Below are 24811 nucleotides of genomic sequence, written 5' to 3' on the forward strand. Positions count from 1 at the left end.
GACATCAAGATTTCAGGTGTCAAGAAGTGATGAGGGACCACCTTATGACTTGAGAGATGCTACATCATGTACCCTGCTTCAGATCGTATATATCACGCTCCTGTATACTTCCATAGCTGAGAGATCAGAGGTATGGCTTCTCGCTGAAAAAGACAAAAGACGACTATCATATTTCAATAGGGGAGCGTTGTATCTTGACATAAAATGGGGATACATGATCATTTACCTAGGACGACCTCTGAGATTTCACTCTCCCATCATCTGTCTTCTGTTTCTCCCAACCTCTTCTTAGTGAGTCCCAGAAAGTGATTTAGCAGAAGGTGATGGTGATCTATCATCGGTATCGATTGTCAGTATGTCCCTGTATGATGTACCTGAAATACTCACTCCAGTGTTATCAGAGAGACATTGAGTGGGAGCACCACCTTCAGTCTGATCACCGAGGTAAGCTCCAGGACACTTTTGAGGAGAGTTACCGGTACATGGACCACCGGGACCTTTAGTACATGAACCGGTGAAGTGGAAGTTCATCTTATAGTGGCTAAGAACGGAAACACAGTGCGGTGTGAGTCACATTTATGGTAAAACTTGACTCAACAATGAAAAACGATGTTGAGAGGTGATGGATAGGTTTATACTCACAATTTATGATTGCCAAGACCTGGACCGTCAAGTAAAGAGTAATCCGCACTGTTTTGCATACCTTTACCTTCACTATTGGTAAGAGTGAACTCGACGATACCGCAGTTGACACCAGAAGATTGACAGTGAGCTCCATCGTAGCCTTCCATCCAGGCTACACCGCCCCTGACAGGACCTTGAATAGTACCGCTGCTTCGGGGTTGTGGGTGACCTTCGTAGAGGAAGACGGGTTTACCAGTTTCGACATCGGCTGATTAGCTATGGGAGTCATGAATAACGTCAGCTCGGAAAACTGCCACATCCCAGGTGCAGCACCGGGCGAAGTGAGATGATTTCGGAAGCTATCAAGAGGAGACTAGTGAGGATGGTGACATTAGTGATCAGAGAAGGGGACTGCGAACCCTCACCTTGACCTCGTGATGTTCAGCCATCATATCAACCAATTCATGTTCAGGACGGACCTCGTCAACATACTTGTATGCCGGAGAATCTTCGTAGATATAGGGTTCGGCCTCGTCATCGGTGTATGATTCGGATTCGAAGATACCGACGGGAAGGGTGTTGTACAACTCATCATTGGGCTCTTGGATCTGGTAATCGTATTGAGGTGCACCAGCTGCGGTAACGCCAAGTGCGGTGAAGGTAGTGAAAACGATAGTTGTGAGAAGCATTGTAAGGGGAATGAGAGTATGAATTCAGGATGAGTCAGACTAAGTGGTAGGTGTTTAAAAGAGTTTTGAGTTCTGGAAGGTAGTGAAGGATGAATCAATAAAGAAGGAACCTGTTGCAAAATCAGACAGAATTATGCATTTATATACCTCGAATGGCTGATGGAGGTGATTCGCCGAGTGACTCGCTGAGGTGTGCACAGACCTCAGAATACGTCACTACAATACATATCTGGTTCAAAGGCAGAGGCCACAGCTCAGGTGCTGTTCTGGACTCAATATGAGACAAGCGGCAGGTGATGTGATACTGTGCTTACAAAATTGATTGTGGTAGTCTGATTGCGTGTTGATCCACCATTCAAAATAGGCTATCTATACGGAGGAGAAAGAGGTCTTCCGCTTGCCAGAACGATTGGTAACCGAGTGGCGAAAAGGCAGAGAAGCTACTGTAGAAGTCAGTACAACATTGTAGTTGAATAAGTATAACTGTATATAAAACCGTACTGAGGTGCGTGTTATAGAACCAAAAAATCTTCCCAATGCAACCTTTGCTTCTTGCCATGCGCGAACCTCGTGGTGACGTACATACGGAGCAGATTGGATCGATCAAAATACAAGCATGAATACTGGTTGTCCAATGCACGACGGATTGCCAAAGGGAATCATACAAACTTATATATCACGCTAAAGAACAGTGGAAAGGACTGATCTGCATTTGTATTTGCATCCTTTGGTCGTTGTGTGTGTATGTCATGGAGATCTGTGCGTAGGGAAAGAAAGGGGTTGATCACTGGAGATATCTTCACATCGATAAGAATATAATGATGTTCCAATCGATCATTTCTACCTATACTTACTTTGGAAACCAATCACCTCTTACTTTACCTACTTCTGTGTACCACAGCCTGTACTCCGAGACAGATGAATTCCACCTGAGGCCGACCTTACACTGACGCCACGGACTTGCAGACAACCTCTAGAAACATTTTCTACAATCAAGGACCGACAAACTCTTGCTTGTTCCTATTCCACAGTCCTCCTCCATCATGATATGGCCATTCCGAAAGTCATCGAGCTTGAAAGATTGGCCTCACTTCAGTTGCATTGACTGTCCAGGATCGATCATTAGTTCGTCTTCTCCCAGAACTTATGCAGGAGAGCACGAGCTGACGGAAGAGAGTACCTTTCCTTTCAACAGAAGTTATACTGTGTCATACCGTCAGCGGATAGATGGACGTATGATAGAGTTTTCGCCTTCGCTGATAATCCTCGTGAGTGCTTTATTTCCTCTCCATATGTGTGGAAGTATGAATCCAACACAGGATGGAAGAAAGCTGAGCTGAGCTGACGTGTGACGTATTTCAGGAATATATGGTTTCGTCCATCACAACTATCGAGGAAACATCTATGCAATATTCGGAAGAGACGATTTTTTCACTTATGAGGAATTAGCGTGGTTCTTAGGTGGGTTAAAAAGATACGTTGGCTATGAAGAGAGTGAGCATTAGATCTCACAGGTTTGACTCTAAACGCTCGCTTGTGCCATTCGCTGATATGTTGTCTTCACTTCATCGTAGAGGTTCTCTACTCCCTTTATTATTGTTCATGATCAAGCGCCACGTAATATCTACCCATTTGGCCCTATAATCAGCTTCTTTCATACCTTCGAAGAAGATCTCTCTACTAGTTTCCATGTTGGTCTAGTATCAGTCATGTTGATCAATCTTTGTATGTATCATCATAAGCCATGTAACTTCCTAATCGCTCATGATCACTTCTACCAGATATCCTTTGGATGTGTTTAGGACTCCAAGTTGTGGCCGATACAGCTGTGCGTGCTAGGACAAGGACAAGGATGTCCGTGTGAGCGGAAATCGATCTACACGGATGTACCTCTAAAAAAACATGAGGCTACCACGATATGCAATGTCAAAGCTTCCAGAGGAATCTACCATCATGTCATGGCCTCGAAGAAGCTCAGAAAGAAGAACTACTACAGATAAATATATAAAGATATCTACAAACGGTATTATAATCGAAATTCTTCTTCTCATCCCCTCATATTTTGACTTATCTACACCACTGAATATCGGGAAACAAATTATCAGATTCAACATGCTTTTTCTCGATCGATGACCCATCCCATTCCTCGAGAAGAACACATTAAAGGATCGAGCGAAATTCCTTAAGATACGAGTTCCAGGACATGATGTGAGTACTGTATGACCTTCAGCTTGCTCAACAATCGCATCCTTCCTTTCTTTCGCTATTGAAACTGATAGTAACATTTGGCTTTTCTCAGAAATTATACTTTGTAGTATATTCATTCAGTCATAGTCAGTTCAACAAAGTATTGATTTGGCTGGATGTGAATAGTAAGTGAACCATTTTGACCGTCCACTCTCTGGTACCTATCTTATGCTGTAAGCCCCCATTGAAATGCCTTTCATGTGAATAGGTATCTATGGATTCGCGTTTCACATATCCGCTGGAGACCTGTATGTCATCGTGGCGCAGAACGGAACATTCAACGAAGCGCAAGTTCAAGTTTGCTTGAAAACTCTCGGACATATCTGTTGGTCAGAATCAAGTAAGTCGTGAGATATACATGACTGTGTATTTGTAGGACTAACAGGACCTGAAATTGTAGATAGGGAGTTCAATACGAGCTCTGTAATCAACGATTACCATAATCAGTCGTATGGTAGGATCTTCAACCTCAGATGGAGCCAAGTAGAGTTGAAACTGTTTCTATATACCCCTGACTGCATAATTGATATAAAGTAACTTGCTACTTGAGCGCATCATCGTAATTTCAATTTCTGCAAGTGCGTCTGATGATCAAAGGATTGTCCGAAAGGCACTCACTACCGTGTTCCACCACTCACCATCACCACGTTGAAAAGTCTGCCGATCATCGGCCAGTCCGCTTTGTAAAGCTCCGTCCGCCAATCGTGTTGCAACTACGAAAAGCGGTCTGTCAGTGTTGTCCATCATTCGTTATATTATACATGTTATAGTATTTTCCAGTCAAAGCAAGTTGCTCAAGATGGGTTCAGCATCTTCCCAGCAGAAGCTTCCACTAAAAGAAATTCCTCCCAATATCAAGACCAGCTCAAGATACGTAAGTGTATGTCCGTCTCTCACTCCTCGGTGTCCGCTTGAAATTGGTTATAAATAGGTGTTATACCTCATGTTTACCTATCCGGAGGGATCACCTGATGGACCCACACCACTCTGGACGGGGTCACTTGGTAAGTCATCTTCAACCTCCTTCCGTGTACAGATCACCGATTAAGTTATTCATGGTCAGACGAAATCATCGATGAGGATCTTTCATCCAATACCGTCTTGTATGGTTGGGGATCTTCAAAGCCATTTATCAGAAAAGAGGTGGACAAATTTGTGGGGTCCGTGCGAAGTAGGGAACCAGGAGTGACGGTGAGGTATAGGATCGTGGGACCGAAGTGATGAGCACCTTGGAATGCATCTACAACATGATTTTTCCTTTCCTTGCCCTGTGAAGGATCATCTCTGTAGGTACACGCACAGACTAGGACCTGAAAGTGGGGTACTGTATTCCTCATACACACAGTTGTTCCTTGATGACATCAACGAACAGCGAGGTAACGGACGAACACAATCTGAGTCGAGGGAAGGTATTGATGACCCCTTCTCATATATTCTAATTGTTATGTAGTACTCATCCTGTCATCTTTCATAAGACTTTGCACTATCCTCGAAACTCCAATGAAACTAGAAAGATGGGAAACAAGCTTTCGTCTCTCATGCCATGGCGACCCAAAAGTCAATCTCATGTATGTTCATCTTGCTTCCAGTATCTCTCATCTAACATCCATGACATGTATAATGGGGCGATATGAACTCTGACGGATGACGTGATAGTCAATCACCTTCATCTACGGTGGACAAATCAATCCAGAAACGTTCCTGAGTACTCTCCAAGCTCATAAAGACTATCTCAAAGGTACGCTCGAAGACACTACAATATCTGCCTGATTTACATACTTGTGTACGATATTGAAACCACTGACGAGATGAATGGTAATTATTCTCATTTTAAGCTGGTTCACCCAGAACATACACAAGGGAAGAGAATGGCTCGACTATCATAACGTTCCAACAATCCAAACCTTTCAGAACGACCAACGAGGATAAGTTGGAGAGAACAGTGATGGAGATGTTAGGTTTAAGTGGGAATAATGGGACTCGCAAGTTTCGACTTTTGACTGTACTGTCCAGTACATGCAAATCATTTTATACTGACAGTATATATTAATGGTCTATGTACGCTGACCCTAACTGTCGTGTCTTCAGTAACCAAACTAGCTATCTCGACCAAAACAACATAAATGACCCTGCACGACCTCGTACCACCGGTCCTTCCGTGATCATCTTCCCAATCCCCTTCCTTTCTCTTATCTGTAAAGTAATGTACCTGTAATGCATGTGGTCTAATATGTTATATTCGTTCTATACTCAATATACCGACCATCGTGCACAGAGCTATTCACCTTGACCATAAACGACCTTATATTCCTAATACTCTTCTTCCATGCCACCCGACCGCTACGCCTGCGCCATTACTTCCCCTCCTGCTCTTTCACCCAAGCCAAATAGGCTTCATGCAATTTCTCCTGCACTTTCTGCTCCTTCTGCCATTTCTTAACCGCATTCTTACTAACTTCCTTCCCTTCGGCATCCTTGGTCGGTAATCCTTGCTCATCCCATTCGGTGTACAAACCTTGCACATGAGGAGGTTTGAACATATCCCTAGGACTAATCTTTCCTTTTTCAAGTTGGATTCTCTTCTTTTCTTCAGCAGCTTTAGCAGAAGCTTCTTTCTTAGCTAATTTCTCGGCTGCTATCCTCTTTTTGTCTTCCCTTGCAGCAACCAATGACGCAGGATCGACAATCTTCCATAAGGCTCCTCCATCCTGTCCTTGTCCATCATCTAATTGTAAACCGAGATTAACAGCATCTTCGTCTCTGAATTTATCGGAGAGGGATAATATCTGTTTGGAAAGTTGTTCGGGGGATAGTGATTTGTCCATAGCTAATTTTCGGACGGAATCTCGGAAGGAAGAGATGGATCGTGCCCACGGTTCTACCTGGGATGATACCTGAGTGAAGTATTAGAGGAATCAGTATCGTAGTTTCATATTGAGCATCGGTCGACATCCGCGACATGATAATATTGATCTGTGTGTTACTCACATCTTGACCATTCAGACCCTCCTGACCACCAACCGTAGCTATACCCCATCCAATACCATTCTTAGGCGGAGCACCTTCACCTAACCCGAACATCCATAACATCCTGGTTATCCATTCCGCTATATTAACCACCACACCAAGGTTCGAATCTCTTCCTTTCGTCGAGAAATATATATTGGTCTTGGCGATGAGGTCAAGGAGGATCTGGATGGCTGTGGGTGTATTGAATGAATCGCAGAGAGCGGCGTGGAATTCTTTTTGGGCGTTGAACAGGCTACGGGACGTATATATATATCAGTACTACGATGTATATATAGAAGAAGATTTGTCGGGCATTACTCACTCATTGGTAATAGCTTCCTCGGCCTCTCCCAGACCATGTCTACCCTCCGAGGAAGGCCCAGCTTGTGCTAATCGAGCATTGACATTGGCAAAGAAGTTCTGCAATCACCAGAAGTAACATCAGTATTTCCGTTGCAAGATCAATGTTGTATTTGATTCCACTCACATCGAAAGTCTCCTCTTTAGCTTTCGTATCAGCTATCAATCCTCGACTATAATCCAATTTCTGATTCCACGTCTGTAGCATGAACGCAAGACGTAATCTTCTAGCAGTATTTCTAGATAACTCTTCCTACATCATATACAATATACGATCAGATCAGCACTTGTGACCCCAACATACATCAAGAATCTAAGATTCACCTCGATAGTAATGAAGTTTTTCAACGATTTACTCATCTTCAAGCCTTCAATATGTAAATGTCCAGTATGTAAGAAATAGTTCACCCATTGCTCGCAGCCATGATACGCCTAGCAAAGATATCATCAGCTTCTGATGATCAAGCAAGTGAAAGCTGACATACCTCGCTCTGGGCCAATTCATTATCATGATGAGGGAACATCAAATCGACACCACCGGAATGTATATCCATGCCTCTACCTAATATCGCAGATGCCATGACTGAACATTCGATATGCCAACCCGGTCTACCTTCTCCCCAGGGGGATGGCCAAGCAGGTTCACCAGGTTTGGATTTGGCTTTCCATAAGGCGAAATCCGCCGCTTGACGTTTTCCTTTTGATCCGGTGAGTGCGCCTAGACCATTTGTAAGATGTCATCAGCAAAGCTGGTCGTAAAGGAGGAAAATATGGGGCGTATGTTTGTTTGCGGGATTTTGTACGAAGTTTGAGCGTACTAAGCGTGACTCACCTTCACCTTCATCCAATAACTTCTTATTCCCTTTACTACCCGGCTGCAACTTTGCATAATCATGTCTGAACCCGTCCCCTTCAGCCCCATCAAACTTATTCACATCGAACCATACACTCCCTTCCGCCTCGTAGGCAAATCCATTGGATATTATCTTCTCTACGAAAGTGACGATCTCTGAGACGTATTCGGATACACGAGGTTTGAAGCTGGGTGGTAGGATTTTCAATTTGGCCATATCGGCGAAGAACTGTTCTTCCCAATATAAAGCTAATGTGCGGGATACAGCGATAGGATCTTTGATGGTGTGACCGAGCTGCAGTGATGGATTGAACAGGGTCAGTATATGTAAAAAGTTTGATGGCTGGGGATCAGACGATAATAGATCGGAGTTACACTCACTGTCTCTCCATAGTATGGTCCCAAAACATCACTAGTCCCATCTACCAAATCCACCACATCCCCTTCTGTCGATCCATTCAAAAGCCCTTCAGCTTTGGTAATTGCACCATGAGCTTTAAGAAGACTAGCAAGGTACAAAGTGAATTTCTCTTCTTTCAATCTAGCTTCCTCCGCGAATTTCGTATCATTCTTATCCGTCTCCAATATAATCTTGAATATCTCTAAATCATCTTGAGTGTCGAATGTAAGAGGGGAAGGAAGGGATTTGATTAGTTTAGAATGTAAGAATTTGGAGAATGCTAATTTCGTATCGTTTATAAGTTGGGAGGTGATGTTGGAATGGGTCGATTTGGTTTGATCCAATAGGTATTTCTCACGGGCACGAAGAATGATCTAAAATATATGATTACAATATAGTCAGAAGATGAACTCATTTTTATGGATGACATTGAGTGTTGTAAAGGGTTGACATACCTTATCATCTATATCAGTTATGTTCATAACGAAGTTAACATTGTACCCGAAATAATCTCTTAATATCCTTCTTATGATATCCTGAGTCAAGTAATTTCTATTCACAAAAGACTTCACATCAGCTACGTTCGGGACGAGGCATACAATAGCTCGAAGAAGATGGGAACTAACCTGGCATGTCCCATATGACTCGAATCATATACTGTCGGTCCACAATTATACCAATCTATATGTTTCGGTTTACGAGTTTTGAACACATCCTACCGAACTGAATCAGCTATGTGTGCTAGTGGTCGACGACGAAGGTTAAGCTGCATACCTTTGATCTGGTTAGCGAGTTGAACACTCTCAAGACAGGTTCTTCATCGCCGATGAGTTTAGCGGAAGTAGAAGCTTTCGATGCTGTGGTCACGGACATGTTGAATATTCTTGATGATGATGGCAGTAAAGTTGGATGACGAGGTATGAAAGAGCGTTTTGAACAAAGGAGGATTGACCTCATACAGCGGATAGCAGAAGGGTCAGGTCGATTCGGTAGTATCGCCAGAGAGATGTCGCATTCGGTCTCTTGTTAGGGCTCGTTGTAAAGGTGATTGTTAAAATGATCAAACCTCGAGCACCTCTACCATGCTGCTTCCTTGCTGTTTGCCTTTCTTTTGACTTTTTGGTTGAACAACACATCCCAAAATGACTCGCTCTCTCGCTGCATCCGGAAACATTTCAAAGGCACGGATAGATCTTCATAGGCATACAGCACCAGCAATCTCACGGGCCTAACTCACCACGCGTCTCTTGCACAGATCAGACGTGGAGGTGATCATCTCCCTTTTCAACATTTCGTACCATCTCCAACATCGTCATCATATGCAAAACCACTATCACAGGAAGGCGACGGCGACGACGAGATAACGAACTGGAGGATCATAACGACTGAACAATGATATTCCGACCGATACTAATCGTCCTATCGCTGATATCAGCAGTCTACGCTGTCAAGTTCGATTTAGTTGCTGATAGGTATCCTAAACCTCGTACGTTGTGATTTATCTACCGCATGATTGGTCGCGCTAATGCCGCTTTTCAATGATATAGGGTGGTAAGCTACAACGGAACTCTCATACAAGCTACTATACTGATCTGAATGAAACAGTATATGGAACTTTGCAGCCGCCCATTCGTTGGTGATAGTGACAGCCAACGTACCGTATGAGAATGGACAAAGAGTGGATATCGAGATTCTAGATGGATCAGAGAGGGGGAACGTATACCTGAATAAGAAGGTTAGCTAGCTTCTCTACCTATCCTCTCTGGAGATTTTGTTGTATAGCTGATGAGATATTATGATACAGGATATCAAAGGAGAAACTAGATTGGCTATTACCACGCATGAGTCAGCGGATGTTGGAGTATGCTTAAGGAATTACCTAGAAAGTGGTGAGTGTGTAGTGGGATATTCAAACGCGCCCTTCTCTAGTATCTGATGATTGTCTGTTATAATTCGCGCATAGACTCTCATGAGAAATTATCGAGAAGTGTGGATTTGGATGTGGATATTGGTGCAGATGCAATAGATTACAAGTGAGTATCTGAACCCTTAAAGGTGGATATTTGGTAGACACAGTCTTCCGTCAGTGCATAGAACTCTATGCTAAACCTGAATATGCCTTTGCTCTATCAGTGCCATAGCCAACCAGGAATCACTATCCATCCTCGAAGTGGAAATGCGTAAACTCGAAGCTGTCGTAAAAGAAATAGTAGAAGAGATGGGTTATCTACAGAGGAGAGAGATGAGAATGAGAGATACTAATGGTGAGTAATACTTTTCATAGAAACATCAAGCTTCTCAATGGACTTCTCAGCACTTTGGACCGATTGTATCGTCATACAACCAAATCATCATAATTATCAATTTACTAAATCATTGTCATGGTGTAGAAAGTACCAATTCTCGAGTCAAGAACTTTTCCATCCTTATAACGGTCGGCATAATTGGACTAGGTGCATGGCAGGTGAGCTGAATCGCCAATGATTAAGTTGGGAAGAAGCTGACACTGATATTGTCTGTACAGCTCATCCACTTACGGTCTTTCTTCAAACGAAAGTACCTGATTGATTAGTCCATCTCGTGGTGTATCCTGACCGATTGGCGCATCGCCTAGACGAAATGCATGAACTGTTGAAGAACAAGTAGCGACTGACAGACAAAAAGTTGGACTTGGTTCGGTTTCATCTAATCTGATTTTCCGATCAATCCTGAATTCATTTTGTTGATTGAAATATCATTCCGGATGACGTGTACTGACGTGTACTGATGCGCATTCACCAAAGGATGGTCAGAGGGGTCTGTGCGTCGATACTAATCAATCTTCGTTTTCCCCATCCTCACAGCATATATATATCACTCACTTCTAATCTCATGTCTTTTCTTCTTCTTCTTTTCTCAATTTCTTTCTTTCTTTTTCCTTCATTCAATCCGTTCTCTCCTCTCCATACACCAATCGTATTTCCACTTCGTTCAAAATAGGTCTCATATTCTCAAAAATGTCCAATCAATTCTTCCCGCCCTCTTCGGGATCACCATACCAACACATCCAACCATCCCCCAGAGCAGCCAATTTTGGTAGATCGAACACTTCACCTGATTTAGTCGATGTCGACGAGGAAGGAAACCACCCGTCTTCCTCTATCAACACCAACACCCACAGCGGTAATGGAAATGGTAGACAATGGAATAACCATATTCCTCCTGCATCACCTGCCGGTTTTCATCCTCATTCAGCACCGGCTACACCCAGAAAACCCAATTTCGTTCCTCCTCAATTTAACGCTAATGCTGAACGACCTTCCCCAGCTATCAATATGGGCGGTCCTAAAAAGCTTACCCGCAGAGCTGGTCAAGGTACTGGATCGAGTTCTTCTTTACCTCCTTCAGGTGAAGAAGAGGAAGATGCTGGTGGTAGTTCTAGAAAGAAGATGAGATATAATAGTCATCATGCCAAGGACGAGAAAAAGGCTAAGGATGAAGTGGAAGATACGTTTGATCCTATGGAAGCTGTGAGTTAGGCCTTCCTGATTTCATCTTCCTTCTGTTCTAATCGGTAGTTGTACCTGAACACGAGGTTGGCGATGACCATTTGATCAATCGTTTACTGATGCGCTATAATGTGATATATGTTAGATCCACGTCTTCGACTCTAAAGCTGAGCTCGAGGATGAATGGGATAAGATTCAAGGGGAATTAGTCAAATTCCTTGACAGTGAGTATAGCTCTCCATCTTCGACCACTTAACGGTGAAGTTTATCTTGACACTTGGCTCACCAATCCTTGTTGTCAATTCAGATTATGCCAAAGATACACTCGCTCACGCGTGAGTAGAGCCGTCTTACTATCTTTCTTGTTTCAATCAAGGGAATAGCAAGCTGATGGCAGTGATTAGGTATGAAAATATCATTCAAGTAAATTACATATTCACCAAACTCAACAAGGATGCCCAAGAGAACCTGTTGGCTGGGGTGGAAGCTATCGAAACTGAAGAATCTGGACATGGTGGGTGTTCTTCCCTCTGATCAACAACATGTTATAACATCACAATCTGACCATTTACTTTCGCTACGATCGCAGAAAAAGCAAGAAAGATCATCACCGATTTCTCCGCTGAGATGAAACGAGCTGCGGAGGTACTTAGCAGATTCGGTAATCAAGATAATGCTCTCAAGGCGATTTTAGCTAAGCCTGAAGGGGAGGTGGTTTAAGTGATAAAGGAGAGGGACCATGGATTGTTACTTCCACAGCTTCTTCAAGCCCATATATGCTTCATACATAAATGTCAATTTTCCCTTCGAGTAGTACCAGTAGTAGACATCAAAATTAGTACTACCCACATTTCCATTTCGTCATGATCGCTGGTTAATGTCGCTCAATTAGTAGTGTTTCAATGTATTTCCATTATGGTTTTCCATGCAATACATGTACATAGTTTTATATCCCATTACTTCGAAGAGACACCCATCTCCCAACCCGGTTGCATCAAATACCCTTTCGTCTCCTCTTCAGCTTTCTTTGAGTTTGCTGCGGTGTCAAATTTTACCAAGAAAGATTTGGAACCTTTGTTAGGTGTTGGATGAGATTTGGGGATGGGCGAGTTGTATGAGGTGACCGAGATGAATCCGGTGTATCTGATCATATAACAGGTCAGCTATGATCTATATGGGTAAGTGAGATGGTAGAATATGCTTGACTCACTGTGAGAACAACGCTGACATTATATCGGAATTACATTCGGGGGGTAGGTTCGTACATATAAGGGAAGGATGATTATCTAAACAAAGTCGGATGGACATCGAAAAAACATCGCATTAATTAGTATACCACATTCAATTTGAAGTAAACGATAGGGATGAAACGATTGGTCGAAACGTATACATACCTTGTTCATCCTCGTCATCATCCAACTCCATCTCCTCTTCTTCCTCCTCTTCATCATTACCTTTCTGCCTCTTTGAATCTCTCCCTTCACCACCATCGTTCTCCTCCGTATCCAAATCCCTCTTTTCTCCCCTGAGAGCAGCTTCATCCGCCTCACGCTCTTTCTCCAACTGCTCGTATTCACCCTGAGCATTCGATACGACCAATTTGGCAGCTTCCATCGCTGCCTTCTCTCGGGACAGGGAGGGGTCTTGGCGGGAGAGGGTGGTGTTGGAGGGTGATTTGGCGTATGATATTGACTAAGAGAATAAAGCAGAATATATCAGTATATGTTATATGACTTGGAATTCAATATGTTTATTTCAATATCAGATGGATAATGAGATTTCCACAGATTCGTATCCACAAATCCATGAATGGAATTTAGATCTTTCCGAAGGAGGATTGTTGATTTCGTATTATGAGATAGCCTACTCACCAATTCCTTATCGTAGAATAACTCTCCACTCAACCCTCTTAACGCAGAGGTAGCAGAAGCCTGTTCGGCAAATACTATGAATGCCTGCCCCCTTCCTCCACCGTGTTTCTTCGCTACGATGTCGATTCTGATCACGCGCACACACACATGATCAGCTGAAATTCCATGTTTGAGATACCAGGATATGGAGGATAGGTCCATGCAGGTACGAGATATATCGGAGAGAGAAACCACTCACACTTGTCCATAAGGTGTGAAGAGGGAATACAAAGAAGCTTTCAATTCAGGTTTCTTCGTCTTGGTCTCTAGGTTGGATACGTATAGCGTCGGAGAGGGTTTGGCGAGAGCCATGGTGAGTCGAGTTGTACGTATCTCTTACAGCTCTAGCTTCTTATAAAGTATCTAGCAGGTATGATCTTGATGCCAATGATTGCGATTGATGTCTTCTTAGCTCGTACAGCTTGGGCTTGGAACTGATCGGAGTTGAAGATGGGATGTCGCTTTAAGTGGGTGTAATGAATACAGTTCGAGTGCTGCCTGCGGAACCAGTTTCATTTTTATCACAGCCCATCATTCAACGCGAACGTGAAGTGAAAAAGATCTACCATCCATAGCAGATATCCATTGAAATCAGTGTCCTATACCACCTAATCATAGCCCGTCCACACTAATCACAATATCGCCCTGTTCTCGGTCCACAGACGAACCGTCAAAGTGTGGGTAGGAGGGTATATTGGTGAGTCGTGATACTTCTATTGTATCAATCTTTTGGGTTTGGCTAGTCGATCTGCAAGTTTTGACGCGTTGCATTCCGGAAAATGTGGTTCGAGGTTTTCATTTTCAATTTCATTTTCGTTCATTGTCACTTTGGTGGTTCATTGAACTGATTCAATCTTGTTATGCGAATAGTACCAACAGCATCAACACTCACGCTCATTTGGATGATCGAAAGACTCTTGGAATAAAGCGAGACAGTATACATTCAATTTGGTATCGACAACGAACGATATATTCAATAGAATTAACCAAAATTACATCCCCATCATTCATCCAATCATCACTCCTTTCAAGATGACCTACAACCTAACAACCTCGACATTCTCCTCAACCCTTCCAAACCTAATCGAAACCTACCTCCCGTCATCCCTACACCCATTCTTCCTCCTCTCATACCCTATACATTCCAAAACTCACTCGTTCTTACGTCTAACATCAACATCAAATAACAGTGCGGTTGGACAGATATTATATGATAAAGGATATATAGATATTTATTATTCGATATCATGGGCTATCGTATTTACTCTACTCCGATCATTCACCATGAACTATGTCTTTCAGCCTTTCGCAGGGTACATACTAGATAGGAACAGACGTATAGAATTGAAACAGAAGAAGAAACAGAAAAAGATGAAAGGTTCAGACACGGATGAAGAAGTAGAAGTAAAAGAGGAGAGTAAAAAAGAGAAGAGACATAAGAAGCATCTGGTGACTAGGTTTGCAGAACAGGGTTGGAGTATGTTGTATTGTACGGTGTTTTGGACATTGGGGATGGTGAGTCGAGTTTTGCTCTACTTGATTAGACTGTTGGCAAGGAATGGCCATGGGATCCATGGGATTTCAATAGATCTACCGGAAGATTCCATTGTCTTTTGTCTTCCCCCATTTGCAACTTCTATCATCCATCTTCGGACCACCACCTCACTTTCATTTCGCTCTACGTCCACAGTAATCGTTGATTTACAATTGGTGAACTCCAAGGAGCTAATCACCTCTCCCTTGGCGCCTCATAGTTCACACTCCACTCCGTTCCCTCTCCCACCTCCCCCGAACAACTATGGGGCACCTACCCTTACACTCCTCTTCCCGCTCTGACCAAATTCTACTACCTCGCTCAGCTGGGATGGTGGTTCCACCAGATCTACGTGATCAACACTGAGAAAAGGAGGAAAGATCATTGGCAGATGTTCGGTCATCATATTTTGACTATTACCTTGATCGTCACGAGTTACATAGCGAACTTCACTAGGATAGGTGTTGTCATTCATGTTTTGATGGATTTCTGTGATATCTTTTTGCCTGTGAGTGGGACAAGGATCTTCTTGCTCGATCTCTCAATCCTCTATGTCTCTCCTTGATGTCCTTATTTCTTGTCCCTGATCCACTCCCGTGGATCCCCCTCCTCTAATGAAACGTTGACCCACTCGTGCTATCTTTCAGCTCGCCAAAATGCTTCGATACCTTTCCTACTCCCGCTCATGCGACCTGACTTTCGTAATCTTCCTAATCTCATGGTTATTCTCCCGAGAAATCGGTTTATTCCTAGTCATCAAAACGTCTTACCTCGACGCACCACGATTCATCCAATTTAAATGGTCTCCTTCGACTGGACAGTATCTGACCTACAGGACGTATCTGGGTTTCATAGGGTTGGTGAGCCTTTTGTGGGTGTTGGCGAGTATATGGTTTTACATGGCTGTCAAAGTCGCTGTGAAAGTCGTTAGAGGTCAGGGGGCCGAAGATTCAAGGTCGGATGATGAGGATGAGGATGAACCGACCGAAGATGCTGATGGGGAGGTGTTGGATGATGTACCTCAGATTGTAGGTACGACTGCGGATGGGATAGCAAATGGACATTCACATTTGAATGGAAATGGAGATGGGACGTTGAAGAAAAGGAAATAACGCTTGACGATGAACGACGATGATGATCTGGTATAGGGGAATGATAATGTGAATTACTTGATAGATTATTATACATATACATACATAAATACAGACATATCTCGTACACTAATCCCAATATGGCATTGAGTTATGCAAAAGGTATTATACAGTTGTTATATAACATGAGATATGAAACACAGCACGTCGATCATATGAGGTTAGCAACAGTTGGTATTGTACAGCTATCGACTCATGTCAAAGAGAGATACTACAGAGATTGATTGATAACCAAGTCCAGCATGATACAGTGCAACTTCAACATTCACAAGGTAGTGGGAGTGAAGTCCAGAATGATCAATTGCCCATACTCGTATTCTTCTTCTTAAACTTCCTAGTAATCGAGCTAAACCTATTACTATTCCCTCGCTGAGGTTGATGATATGGCAAATCCTCATAATGGACGTGATTCGACCCAGTTGGACTAGCAGGCGAAGTAGCCATTGTCATCTGCATCCCTGGCGGTGGAACCGAGGGTGAAACTGTTCCTGCTTCGCTGACTGTCGAGGGGAATGAAGTGAGGGAGGGTGCAGTGGATCTGGAGTCAGAACGTTTCTTGAACTTGGTGGATGAAACTGCTGAGGGTGGCGTTGATTCGATATATCCTACAGGTCTACCTGATGGTCTGAAATCACCATACTCTCACATCAGCACCATTCCTTCTTATACACAGTATTATCTGATATTTGGGGATGCCTGTCAGTCATCAGTCGTCGTATATGCTGACCCACCCTAACAAAGTACCTTTCGGAACTAAGCCCACGAGATACCCTTCCACCGCAGCTATCTCCTCTGTAGTCCATGGTGTGGCTTTACCTACTTGTAATTGGGTGGTACCGGTAGTAACGCCATTATGAGTCGTAAATGATGAAGAGACAGAATACCCTATTGATTGATGGGCTGAAATGAACGCTCGACCAAATCAGTTGGATTCCTGTGAATGCAAGCAGTCAATCCTGAGATACACTGCTTACAATGTCTGAACGCTTGAGATGCTTGTCGTCTGAATGCTTCTTCCAGTTGAGGAGTGAGTGGTGTTGAAGTGGTGTAGGTTTGCCACTTGAATTAAACGATATCAGCTACCTCCTCTTGGAAGTCTTCAGAAGACGAAGGACTTGACCAACGTGCATGGGAGCAGATTGCCAGAGACTCATCCTGCGTGGGTGTATAATCGTAGCTATCTATGTATGTGAAAATCCGGTGAGTAGAAGATGAAGAACGACTCTGGCATATATTATTCGATCAACAGGATTGGAATGAAGATGTTTGATGGTTGATGTTGTGATTGACGTCAGTACTGTCAGATCAGATATTTCCCTTTGATTGTTGATTGAAATGGAAGGTGCATTGACCCCCCTTTTTTTGTCTTCATACACGATATGGTCAGTGCGTCCATGCAGTTTGAAGGTCGTGGTCAGTGCACATCATGTTGTTTGCGTTGATCTCGAGGAGGCTAGAACCTTTCAATCAAGTCTTCTTATCAACAGCTCCGATGTTTTGTCAAGTTCGGCAGTGAGTACTAGAGTACAACAAGTTATAGCTTATAACGACCGCGGAATCATCTAGGAGTTTGCTGTTATGTAGCAATACATACACGTACTAAGGATACTGTTATTATACAGCATTGACAAGGTGGTACATGACTACGATTAATTTCCAACCATTTCCAGATGGTGCTCATGCTACTCCAGTAGGTCTCGAACACCCATTATCCGTCGCAACAAGACTTATAGACCATGATCCTTTGAAATTCATACATCAGTACATCCTATCATGAATACGCGATATGTTCCAAGTGAGGAGACAGTACAGTATGATGCAAACTACTCACTTCTCTTACTTAACCCCTTGAATTCCTTTTCCAGACCTACCACCTCCCTCTCCACCCATGCTCTGGAATTATGACATTTCACGTTATATGATCCATCGCAATTATCTGATATCTCAGTCTGCATTATCCCTCGTACTATCATTTTCAACTCTCAGCGAGCCTTCACTGCCCCAGTCCATTGCACGCAGAATGCCTCACGATAATTCTTTTTCAGATGATCCAGTTCTTCCGCCACTTCCTTTTCAGTGGGATATCGATGTCCTGTCAATCCTGTGATCTCATATATCCTATTCTGTCAACATAGACAAAGTATTAGTACCGACAATCACATTGTCTCTCATATCCCTACCGATGTTCCGTACATACCGATTCACCAACCATCACTCCATCACCTCTATTCTGACTTCGCGAACCCGTTTGACCCATTATCCCAATACTGCCTTTAATTCCACAGTAATAATCAATCACGATCAATACCAATATATCCGGGTGATATTTTCAAAATGCGTTTGTACTTGATGCAAAAAATACTTGCAAACGATTAATCCTGTATTTTACATTCCCATATTATGCATGCATGTGCATGTGGTATACGTATAATAAGGGGGCGAAGTTAGAAGACATGGGATCTGCTTCCGTCATCCATTTTGATCATGATTGGGTTGAAGTTCAAGGAACGTCTTGGGGAGTACGTGTATCCATTGCTGTACCCATAAGAAAGGATCAATCTTAGATCGTACGGTGGCAGGTTGTAGTTGAATGGTATAACGGTTGAGCAGGGTATATCCCAGGTGTGGGAAAGAAAGCTCATTTCCCTGACAACCAGAAAGGAATAAAGGTAAGGTGGGAGGGAAGTGAATATGTCAAAGTCAGTATTGTATAGGCTGATCGGATGAAATTCGAAACACCGAACCTCAATGAGATAGAGATCAATCAGATACATGTTATTCTACTACTGATTAGATTTCAACGCTACGCCTTCCAGTGCGTCGGACTCTCCGATTATCCAATTATACTGCCATTCATCGTTTTGCAATACGAGTCTAGGTGAATCTCATCTTAACACATCATTGACTTGACCTGTGATGACTGAACAAGTAGAAGTTTTATTGGGTAGATCCGTAGTACTGTTGTTGGTGACCATGAGGTGGAGGAGCTACAGCAGAGAATAGGTTAGCTTGAATCCAAACAAGGACAAAAGGTGGAGGAACAGGGGGCGGACGGAGATAAGTGGCAGGAGAACCTCCTTCCTGACCTTTCATGAGAAAAAAGCAGGAGGTATGGGTCGAGTAAGCGACACTCACGGGGTGCTCCAGTGTAAGCAGGTCCATTTCCAACGAAGTTTCCATTACCCAAGTATGTGTATCCGCCGGGGCCGAATGATTCCTCAGCTTTGATCTTTTTGTCTATGATTAGAAGAAATCCGGTCAGCAACTGGTTTGCGGCCATAAGAGAGTTATACAGGAGAGACGGAAGAGGGATGAGTGTTGGGGAGTAAATATGAGGGGGAACGAGAGGAGAGACTATAGGTGGGCGATTGTGGATGTGATCGCATAGTAAATCATCCCAGAGGCTCATGAAGTACAGGTCCATGTGTACAGCTCTTCTCCAACATAGACCTATCTCACCCGGGTCTCCTGTACGTGATTAAGAGTGGCAGTTCTCCCACAAACCTCTGTTCCACCACTGGAATACCCCTCTACGCCCCAAACTCTTAAAGAAAATAAGAAAAACTCACAGATCAACCAGAAAGCATGCAAGTGACCTGGTAAGTAGCCTAACAGTGTCAAGCAGATATTGATTAACAAGTCGCACGAACATCCGGTGATCATCGCCGCTGCGAGAGGAGGGAAGATGATAGCGACGAGAATCAAGATGATATCGGAGCCTCGGACCATGTTGAATGATTTGCGAGTGATTTCAGTGGGCTGAGAGGGGTATTTGTCGTGTAGAGGTGACTTGTATATCGTTACGTTAGTGCTGATGCTTTCGGGGTGTATAGCGGTCTATATGAATCGATATAGAGATGTTTGATAATAGCGAATTGTGAGAGAGAAAGAAACGTTGAAAGAAAGGAGATGTGAGATGGGATGTTGCTGTGCGAAGTGGTGGCAACGGTTACGGATGTGGAAGTGGCACAAAGTCGTGAGTTAGTGACGTCATACTGCTTCACTGTATGACCCGTTGTATGGTACGGCAGTATGCAGCATTGACTAAATGCATATACGGAACTGGCGGAACTGGTGTGCATTGGTGCAGAGTGAAAGACTCATTCCTGGTGCTTGTAGAGATATCAATGAAGCCAACTACAGGAAGATGTAGTGCATATATTGGAAGGACCAGAGTTTTGACCTAATCTCTGTTTCTCATAGAGTTGCAGGTCGACACCATTAAGAAGGGTTTTGAATTTTGAGTTTCTTTATGATGGAAGGTGTATTGACATTCCATGGAAAATGATTGTCAGACTGAAGTTTTTGACCTATATGCATAAATATTCATCCCAAAACAATTTTGTCTGCAATATTACTAATCCTGTATTGCCGTACACCTAGCTTAAACCTCCCAAATAGAACTTTTCACTTCGTCCAACCCATTCCCCTCCTTCTCCTCCTTCTTGGCCCCAACGGGTCCCAACCCACTCGCACCAAAACTGATATTCACACCCTCTACATCATCCCAGCTAAATCCACCTTTCCCACCCCATATCAAACTCTCATCTTCGCCTTCCTCTTCTCCTTCCAGACCAGCTCCAGTCAAACTACCGCCTAAGAGCCTCGCGAAGAATCCTGAAGACGAGGTACCGGCGACTTTACCCATTGATTCTATCTTACCTCCTGCACCACTCTTTGTTCTTGTAGCTTTCAGCCGGTCCATCTCCCTGGTCAAGATAGACTTGACCCTCTCCCTGGCGGTGATGAGGGAACTTTCTGGGATTTCTCCCGAGGACGAACGAGTGAGGAGGTCGGTCTTGTGTGCTAGGATCAAGAGTTTGGTCGGTTCAGATTGAGTGGTGATGTTCAGGTTGGAAAGGGTTACAAGAATTGGAGCGAGATCTCTGCGGATCAGGTCACATTAGCACCCGGGACGGACTCGACAATTCAAAGTGACTTGAGCGTTATCGATTAGAGTCATACAGTGCTTCGAGCATTGTGACTGGACGTGATGCCTCCCCTAGGTCCTGCATGTCTGTTGTCCGAATATGGATAGCCACTCACTCAGCAACAGCCGCTGAGTTCCTTACTAACGCCTGGATATCCACCACAAAGACCACCGCACTAGCCTCTCTGACGTACTTCTTCAGTTCATCTTTCAGCCTCGGGTGTCCAGGAAGATCAATCAACTTGATAGGTTTCGTTTGACCATCCTCGTATGGTGAATTGAATGGGAAGGTAGTTATCGAAGGTTGTATCGAGGTGTGCGTTTGGATATAGGTATTATGTACAAGCTATGAGAGTCGCACCCCTGTTAGCTGGTTACTACCTGATGATTCACTGGAGGAAGCCAACTCGCTTTGGTGAAAAGGGATGTCTTGCCCGCATCACTCGGTCCGACCAATAATACCGTTGCGGGACCAGATCGACGAGATGCTTTCTTTCCTGTTCGGAATACTACATAGAAGCAGGAGGATGAGCTTCGTCATTCGCTTGGACGATACTTAGAGAGAACCAACAAGCTCACCGCTGAGGAATATCAGAAGCACTACCAAACCTCCAGCAGCAGCTACGAACTTCGGATCCTGCAGCAGGGGATGAGCGAGGAGAGAAGATAGTGGTTCGACTTCGGGTGTGGTGGCTGTATCGGTCGAGACCACTTTCCCTTGCTTTGAAGACATTTTAACAGCCTCTTTTGACAGGGTCGTATGGAGGATTTGATATTTTTTTTAGTCACTGACTAGCTGTTCAAGAACGACATAGTTGGAATGCTGACATTCATGTTTTCGGTTACTATCCTGTTCTGTCGACTGATGTTTGTTGATTTGATTCCGTTATCCCGTACAATGCGACAAGCTAAGGTCCAAGCGTTGATTTGCCACGTGGAAAGCGGATTAAGTTGGCTGATTTCCTGACGCGGTTGGATCGTCGTCTCGTGAATGAGCGAGAACGAGTGAAAGCACTTGTTGGTGAAGATGTAATCACTCTACTTCGCGAAATATCATCCGCTTCTTGAACCTAGTATCGCGCCTTTGCCTCTTCACTCCTCCTACTCGTCCTACTACTCCTCTGTACAATATGGCCGACGTGAAAGATCCCAAGATCGCTGAAGGTCAGTCATCTTGCCGTCCCAGATGGAGGTGGAGTACGTCCAGCTGATATATGTCTTGTAGCTTACGAGAAGATAAGAAGTAATAACGATGAGACTACATGGCTACTGTTAGACTACGAGGTGAGCTATCTCGACCTCCTCGCCCTCCACCGAAAACAGAAGCTTATATGTGTTATGTGATTGTCTCGCACGCTGTTCAGTCCGACAAATCAAATACCCTAACGCTCACCAAGACGGGAACAGGAAACATCGAAGAATTAGCCAAAGAATTCCAACCCCAACGTGCTTCTTTCGCGTATGTTAAAGTGAGGTATGAGAACGACGAACATTCATTCAGGGAGAAGTTTGTTCTGGTCATTTGGATTGGCGAGGAAGTGAAAATCATGAGGAGGGCCAAGGTGAGTGAATTATGTTATGGGTTCTTCCTATCACGCATACAAAGAGGGTTTCAGGAGAACAGGAGATCAGGAGATCATATAGTCTATTGGCTGGATGTCCTCTAGAAACAATCTGTCATTCGGAATATATTTCTATAATGCTATCCCCGGACGTACAGCTGACTTAACGTTCCGTATACAGGTTTCCGTCCACCTCGCAGATGTGAAAAGTGTCCTCAGAGCATACTCCATCGAAGTATCGGCCTCAACTCCATCAGATCTCAAACAGGTATGTCCCATATTCTCGTATATCCTTTCGAATTGATCTGCCAAATGTGCAGATTCGCTGACACGTTGGACATCTGTATATAGGACGATGTAGTCACTCGGTTACGACGTGCAGGAGGGGCTAACTACGATAGATCTAAATTTGATTAACCCAATTCATATGGGGCTGCTTACATTGCTAGGGTAAACAATCATGCACTTCTGATCTTGGCCAAAGCTGCTCTGGGAGATGTCAACATGGAAATAGCTAATAACGTCGCAGACATGAATACACAATTATATCTACCCAAGATATCTACCCGAGGAGAAGACTCGCCGAGATAGAAATCATGACACGACGGGCATAGGTTAAACTAGAATGAGTCGTCTTCAGTCTACTAAGACACATCGATTTGCCTCAACTCGGTATCCATCCTCACAGCTGAAGGCTTTACATTGACCTTTCTCACAAGTCATGCCACTTGAGAGAACGCCTGGTAAATTAAGGCAACTAGTATGGTGAGACTGAATCAGCAACGTCATTGTGCGGACTACCTGGACTTTGATCTGTACGTGTCGGAATAGAATACTAACTTAACAGCTCGATCATGATTCTCGCGGCCATCTACCTCTCCATATATGCACCCTCCACAGGACTCCAGCTCGGTATCGGTATCGATGCACTGAATATGGAACTTGAGCTTTCAGCTAGTGTCGCGATAGCTCTAGCAAAAGTACGACTCACCTCGAAACTGTAATCCTCTTCTTCCGTAATCTTACAAGCTTTCATACCACCCGGACAAAGTCCATCCTCCTTCACATCTCCACCCAAGTTCATCATCCTCCGTTTGGCAAGATCGCTCGGACCGAACGTATGATAATAATGATAATAAATCCTTAACCCACACTGATCAATCGTAAATGGTGGTCCACGTTGATAACATGCGCAAGAGAGTCTGTTGGAATCATCCAAATAACTGAAATAGGCATTCGGATATGCTGAGCATGCTGTGAGACACTCTGGAAGGGATTGGACTGTGAAGTTGGCAGCAGGGCCTTGCGAGAGGAAATCGAAACATTTGTACCATCCCCACTTGGCTGGTGGGTGGATGAGCTCGGCCTGTTGAAGGGATAAGTCCGTTAGTCTTATCTGGTACCTATGGCTGTCTATCTTAGGTATGATTCAGGGGTGAAGAAATGGCCCACAGATAAGTTGGGATAAGGACATGAAGTATCCGCTATCAAGTGACTAGCATTAGGTTGAATGGTATTACACCAACATAAACTTGTATTAGGTTGAACGGTCGATGCCCTAGAATACGCATAGGTATCTTGAGGGCTAGATAATCGTCTGCATACTTCCTAAAAGGCAAAGTCAGTGAAATGAATGATGGACCTAGACTGCCAAGGTGCTGTGCAATATACTGTAATGCTTACGGGACAGGTGATTGAGCTGGATACGTATGATCTAGCGAAGATTCTGTTCGTATCGATTACCGAAGGATTGAAACATCCAGCAAAGACTTCTGCAGCTTTCACTGCTGTACTTACTAGAAGCAACAAGGCCAGTGTAGCTATAACAGGCGCCGAAAGCATGTTAGGAATATGGTAATGAAACAAGTGATGGATGAAAGTGATAGTGTTATGAGAATTGATGAGGATTCGAGATCCTACCCTCTACTTATTCAATGCATATTCTACAGATCACACTTCGACCTCATTGTCTGACACGAGGTGCGAACTTATATCGCCCCCATTCAAAATAAAGCTTACGATGACTGATAGCTGTCAGGCGCCATCTGATGCAC

General features: G+C 43.8%; 14 protein-coding genes across 14 annotated transcripts; 6 read left to right on the forward strand and 8 right to left on the reverse strand.

Annotated features, from left to right (window-relative positions):
• Positions 1 to 310: 310 nt before the first annotated feature.
• Positions 311 to 1313, reverse strand: L199_008495 (uncharacterized protein; the record flags this gene model as incomplete). The annotated part of the gene is made up of 5 exons (XM_064894175.1): positions 311 to 331; positions 388 to 541; positions 643 to 807; positions 878 to 900; positions 1050 to 1313. 5 exons carry the CDS (start codon positions 1311 to 1313, stop codon positions 311 to 313), a joined length of 627 nt encoding a protein of 208 aa, XP_064750247.1.
• A 3046-nt stretch (positions 1314 to 4359) lies between these two features.
• On the forward strand, positions 4360 to 4781 carry L199_008496 (uncharacterized protein; the record flags this gene model as incomplete). Its single annotated transcript, XM_064894176.1, has 3 exons — positions 4360 to 4434; positions 4492 to 4564; positions 4624 to 4781. 3 exons carry the CDS (start codon positions 4360 to 4362, stop codon positions 4779 to 4781), a joined length of 306 nt encoding a protein of 101 aa, XP_064750248.1.
• Positions 4782 to 5074: 293 nt separating this feature from the next.
• On the forward strand, positions 5075 to 5683 carry L199_008497 (uncharacterized protein; the record flags this gene model as incomplete). Its single annotated transcript, XM_064894177.1, has 4 exons — positions 5075 to 5128; positions 5217 to 5298; positions 5396 to 5542; positions 5649 to 5683. The coding sequence occupies 4 exons, from the start codon at positions 5075 to 5077 to the stop codon at positions 5681 to 5683; spliced, it is 318 nt and encodes a 105-aa protein (XP_064750249.1).
• A 231-nt stretch (positions 5684 to 5914) lies between these two features.
• L199_008498 (cysteine-tRNA ligase) lies at positions 5915 to 9055 on the reverse strand (the record flags this gene model as incomplete). Its single annotated transcript, XM_064894178.1, has 11 exons — positions 5915 to 6454; positions 6549 to 6822; positions 6892 to 6989; positions 7057 to 7182; positions 7254 to 7361; positions 7415 to 7647; positions 7762 to 8077; positions 8164 to 8556; positions 8638 to 8734; positions 8809 to 8897; positions 8957 to 9055. 11 exons carry the CDS (start codon positions 9053 to 9055, stop codon positions 5915 to 5917), a joined length of 2373 nt encoding a protein of 790 aa, XP_064750250.1.
• Positions 9056 to 9574: 519 nt separating this feature from the next.
• On the forward strand, positions 9575 to 10754 carry L199_008499 (endoplasmic reticulum vesicle protein 25; the record flags this gene model as incomplete). Its single annotated transcript, XM_064894179.1, has 7 exons — positions 9575 to 9675; positions 9788 to 9917; positions 9987 to 10071; positions 10146 to 10215; positions 10316 to 10446; positions 10573 to 10646; positions 10707 to 10754. The coding sequence occupies 7 exons, from the start codon at positions 9575 to 9577 to the stop codon at positions 10752 to 10754; spliced, it is 639 nt and encodes a 212-aa protein (XP_064750251.1).
• A 424-nt stretch (positions 10755 to 11178) lies between these two features.
• Positions 11179 to 12390, forward strand: L199_008500 (uncharacterized protein; the record flags this gene model as incomplete). The annotated part of the gene is made up of 5 exons (XM_064894180.1): positions 11179 to 11691; positions 11816 to 11894; positions 11978 to 12005; positions 12075 to 12184; positions 12260 to 12390. 5 exons carry the CDS (start codon positions 11179 to 11181, stop codon positions 12388 to 12390), a joined length of 861 nt encoding a protein of 286 aa, XP_064750252.1.
• A 236-nt stretch (positions 12391 to 12626) lies between these two features.
• Positions 12627 to 13892, reverse strand: L199_008501 (uncharacterized protein; the record flags this gene model as incomplete). Its single annotated transcript, XM_064894181.1, has 5 exons — positions 12627 to 12813; positions 12881 to 12956; positions 13065 to 13362; positions 13542 to 13668; positions 13780 to 13892. The coding sequence occupies 5 exons, from the start codon at positions 13890 to 13892 to the stop codon at positions 12627 to 12629; spliced, it is 801 nt and encodes a 266-aa protein (XP_064750253.1).
• A 720-nt stretch (positions 13893 to 14612) lies between these two features.
• Positions 14613 to 16226, forward strand: L199_008502 (uncharacterized protein; the record flags this gene model as incomplete). The annotated part of the gene is made up of 3 exons (XM_064894182.1): positions 14613 to 15095; positions 15335 to 15622; positions 15762 to 16226. 3 exons carry the CDS (start codon positions 14613 to 14615, stop codon positions 16224 to 16226), a joined length of 1236 nt encoding a protein of 411 aa, XP_064750254.1.
• A 336-nt stretch (positions 16227 to 16562) lies between these two features.
• L199_008503 (uncharacterized protein) lies at positions 16563 to 17419 on the reverse strand (the record flags this gene model as incomplete). Its single annotated transcript, XM_064894183.1, has 4 exons — positions 16563 to 16890; positions 16997 to 17165; positions 17240 to 17324; positions 17390 to 17419. The coding sequence occupies 4 exons, from the start codon at positions 17417 to 17419 to the stop codon at positions 16563 to 16565; spliced, it is 612 nt and encodes a 203-aa protein (XP_064750255.1).
• Positions 17420 to 17942: 523 nt separating this feature from the next.
• On the reverse strand, positions 17943 to 18522 carry L199_008504 (uncharacterized protein; the record flags this gene model as incomplete). The annotated part of the gene is made up of 4 exons (XM_064894184.1): positions 17943 to 18007; positions 18097 to 18231; positions 18295 to 18388; positions 18463 to 18522. The coding sequence occupies 4 exons, from the start codon at positions 18520 to 18522 to the stop codon at positions 17943 to 17945; spliced, it is 354 nt and encodes a 117-aa protein (XP_064750256.1).
• A 680-nt stretch (positions 18523 to 19202) lies between these two features.
• On the reverse strand, positions 19203 to 19994 carry L199_008505 (uncharacterized protein; the record flags this gene model as incomplete). Its single annotated transcript, XM_064894185.1, has 3 exons — positions 19203 to 19252; positions 19401 to 19502; positions 19835 to 19994. 3 exons carry the CDS (start codon positions 19992 to 19994, stop codon positions 19203 to 19205), a joined length of 312 nt encoding a protein of 103 aa, XP_064750257.1.
• Positions 19995 to 20649: 655 nt separating this feature from the next.
• Positions 20650 to 21928, reverse strand: L199_008506 (uncharacterized protein; the record flags this gene model as incomplete). The annotated part of the gene is made up of 4 exons (XM_064894186.1): positions 20650 to 21151; positions 21312 to 21541; positions 21607 to 21704; positions 21775 to 21928. The coding sequence occupies 4 exons, from the start codon at positions 21926 to 21928 to the stop codon at positions 20650 to 20652; spliced, it is 984 nt and encodes a 327-aa protein (XP_064750258.1).
• Positions 21929 to 22325: 397 nt separating this feature from the next.
• Positions 22326 to 23174, forward strand: L199_008507 (uncharacterized protein; the record flags this gene model as incomplete). The annotated part of the gene is made up of 5 exons (XM_064894187.1): positions 22326 to 22359; positions 22421 to 22479; positions 22560 to 22757; positions 22939 to 23025; positions 23109 to 23174. The coding sequence occupies 5 exons, from the start codon at positions 22326 to 22328 to the stop codon at positions 23172 to 23174; spliced, it is 444 nt and encodes a 147-aa protein (XP_064750259.1).
• A 454-nt stretch (positions 23175 to 23628) lies between these two features.
• On the reverse strand, positions 23629 to 24599 carry L199_008508 (uncharacterized protein; the record flags this gene model as incomplete). Its single annotated transcript, XM_064894188.1, has 5 exons — positions 23629 to 23686; positions 23749 to 23755; positions 23910 to 24123; positions 24210 to 24365; positions 24441 to 24599. 5 exons carry the CDS (start codon positions 24597 to 24599, stop codon positions 23629 to 23631), a joined length of 594 nt encoding a protein of 197 aa, XP_064750260.1.
• Between the last annotated feature and the right edge of the window lie 212 nt (positions 24600 to 24811).

This window comes from Kwoniella botswanensis, chromosome 3 (assembly GCF_036426115.1).
Source record: "Kwoniella botswanensis chromosome 3, complete sequence".
NCBI classification, from domain to species: domain Eukaryota; kingdom Fungi; phylum Basidiomycota; class Tremellomycetes; order Tremellales; family Cryptococcaceae; genus Kwoniella; species Kwoniella botswanensis.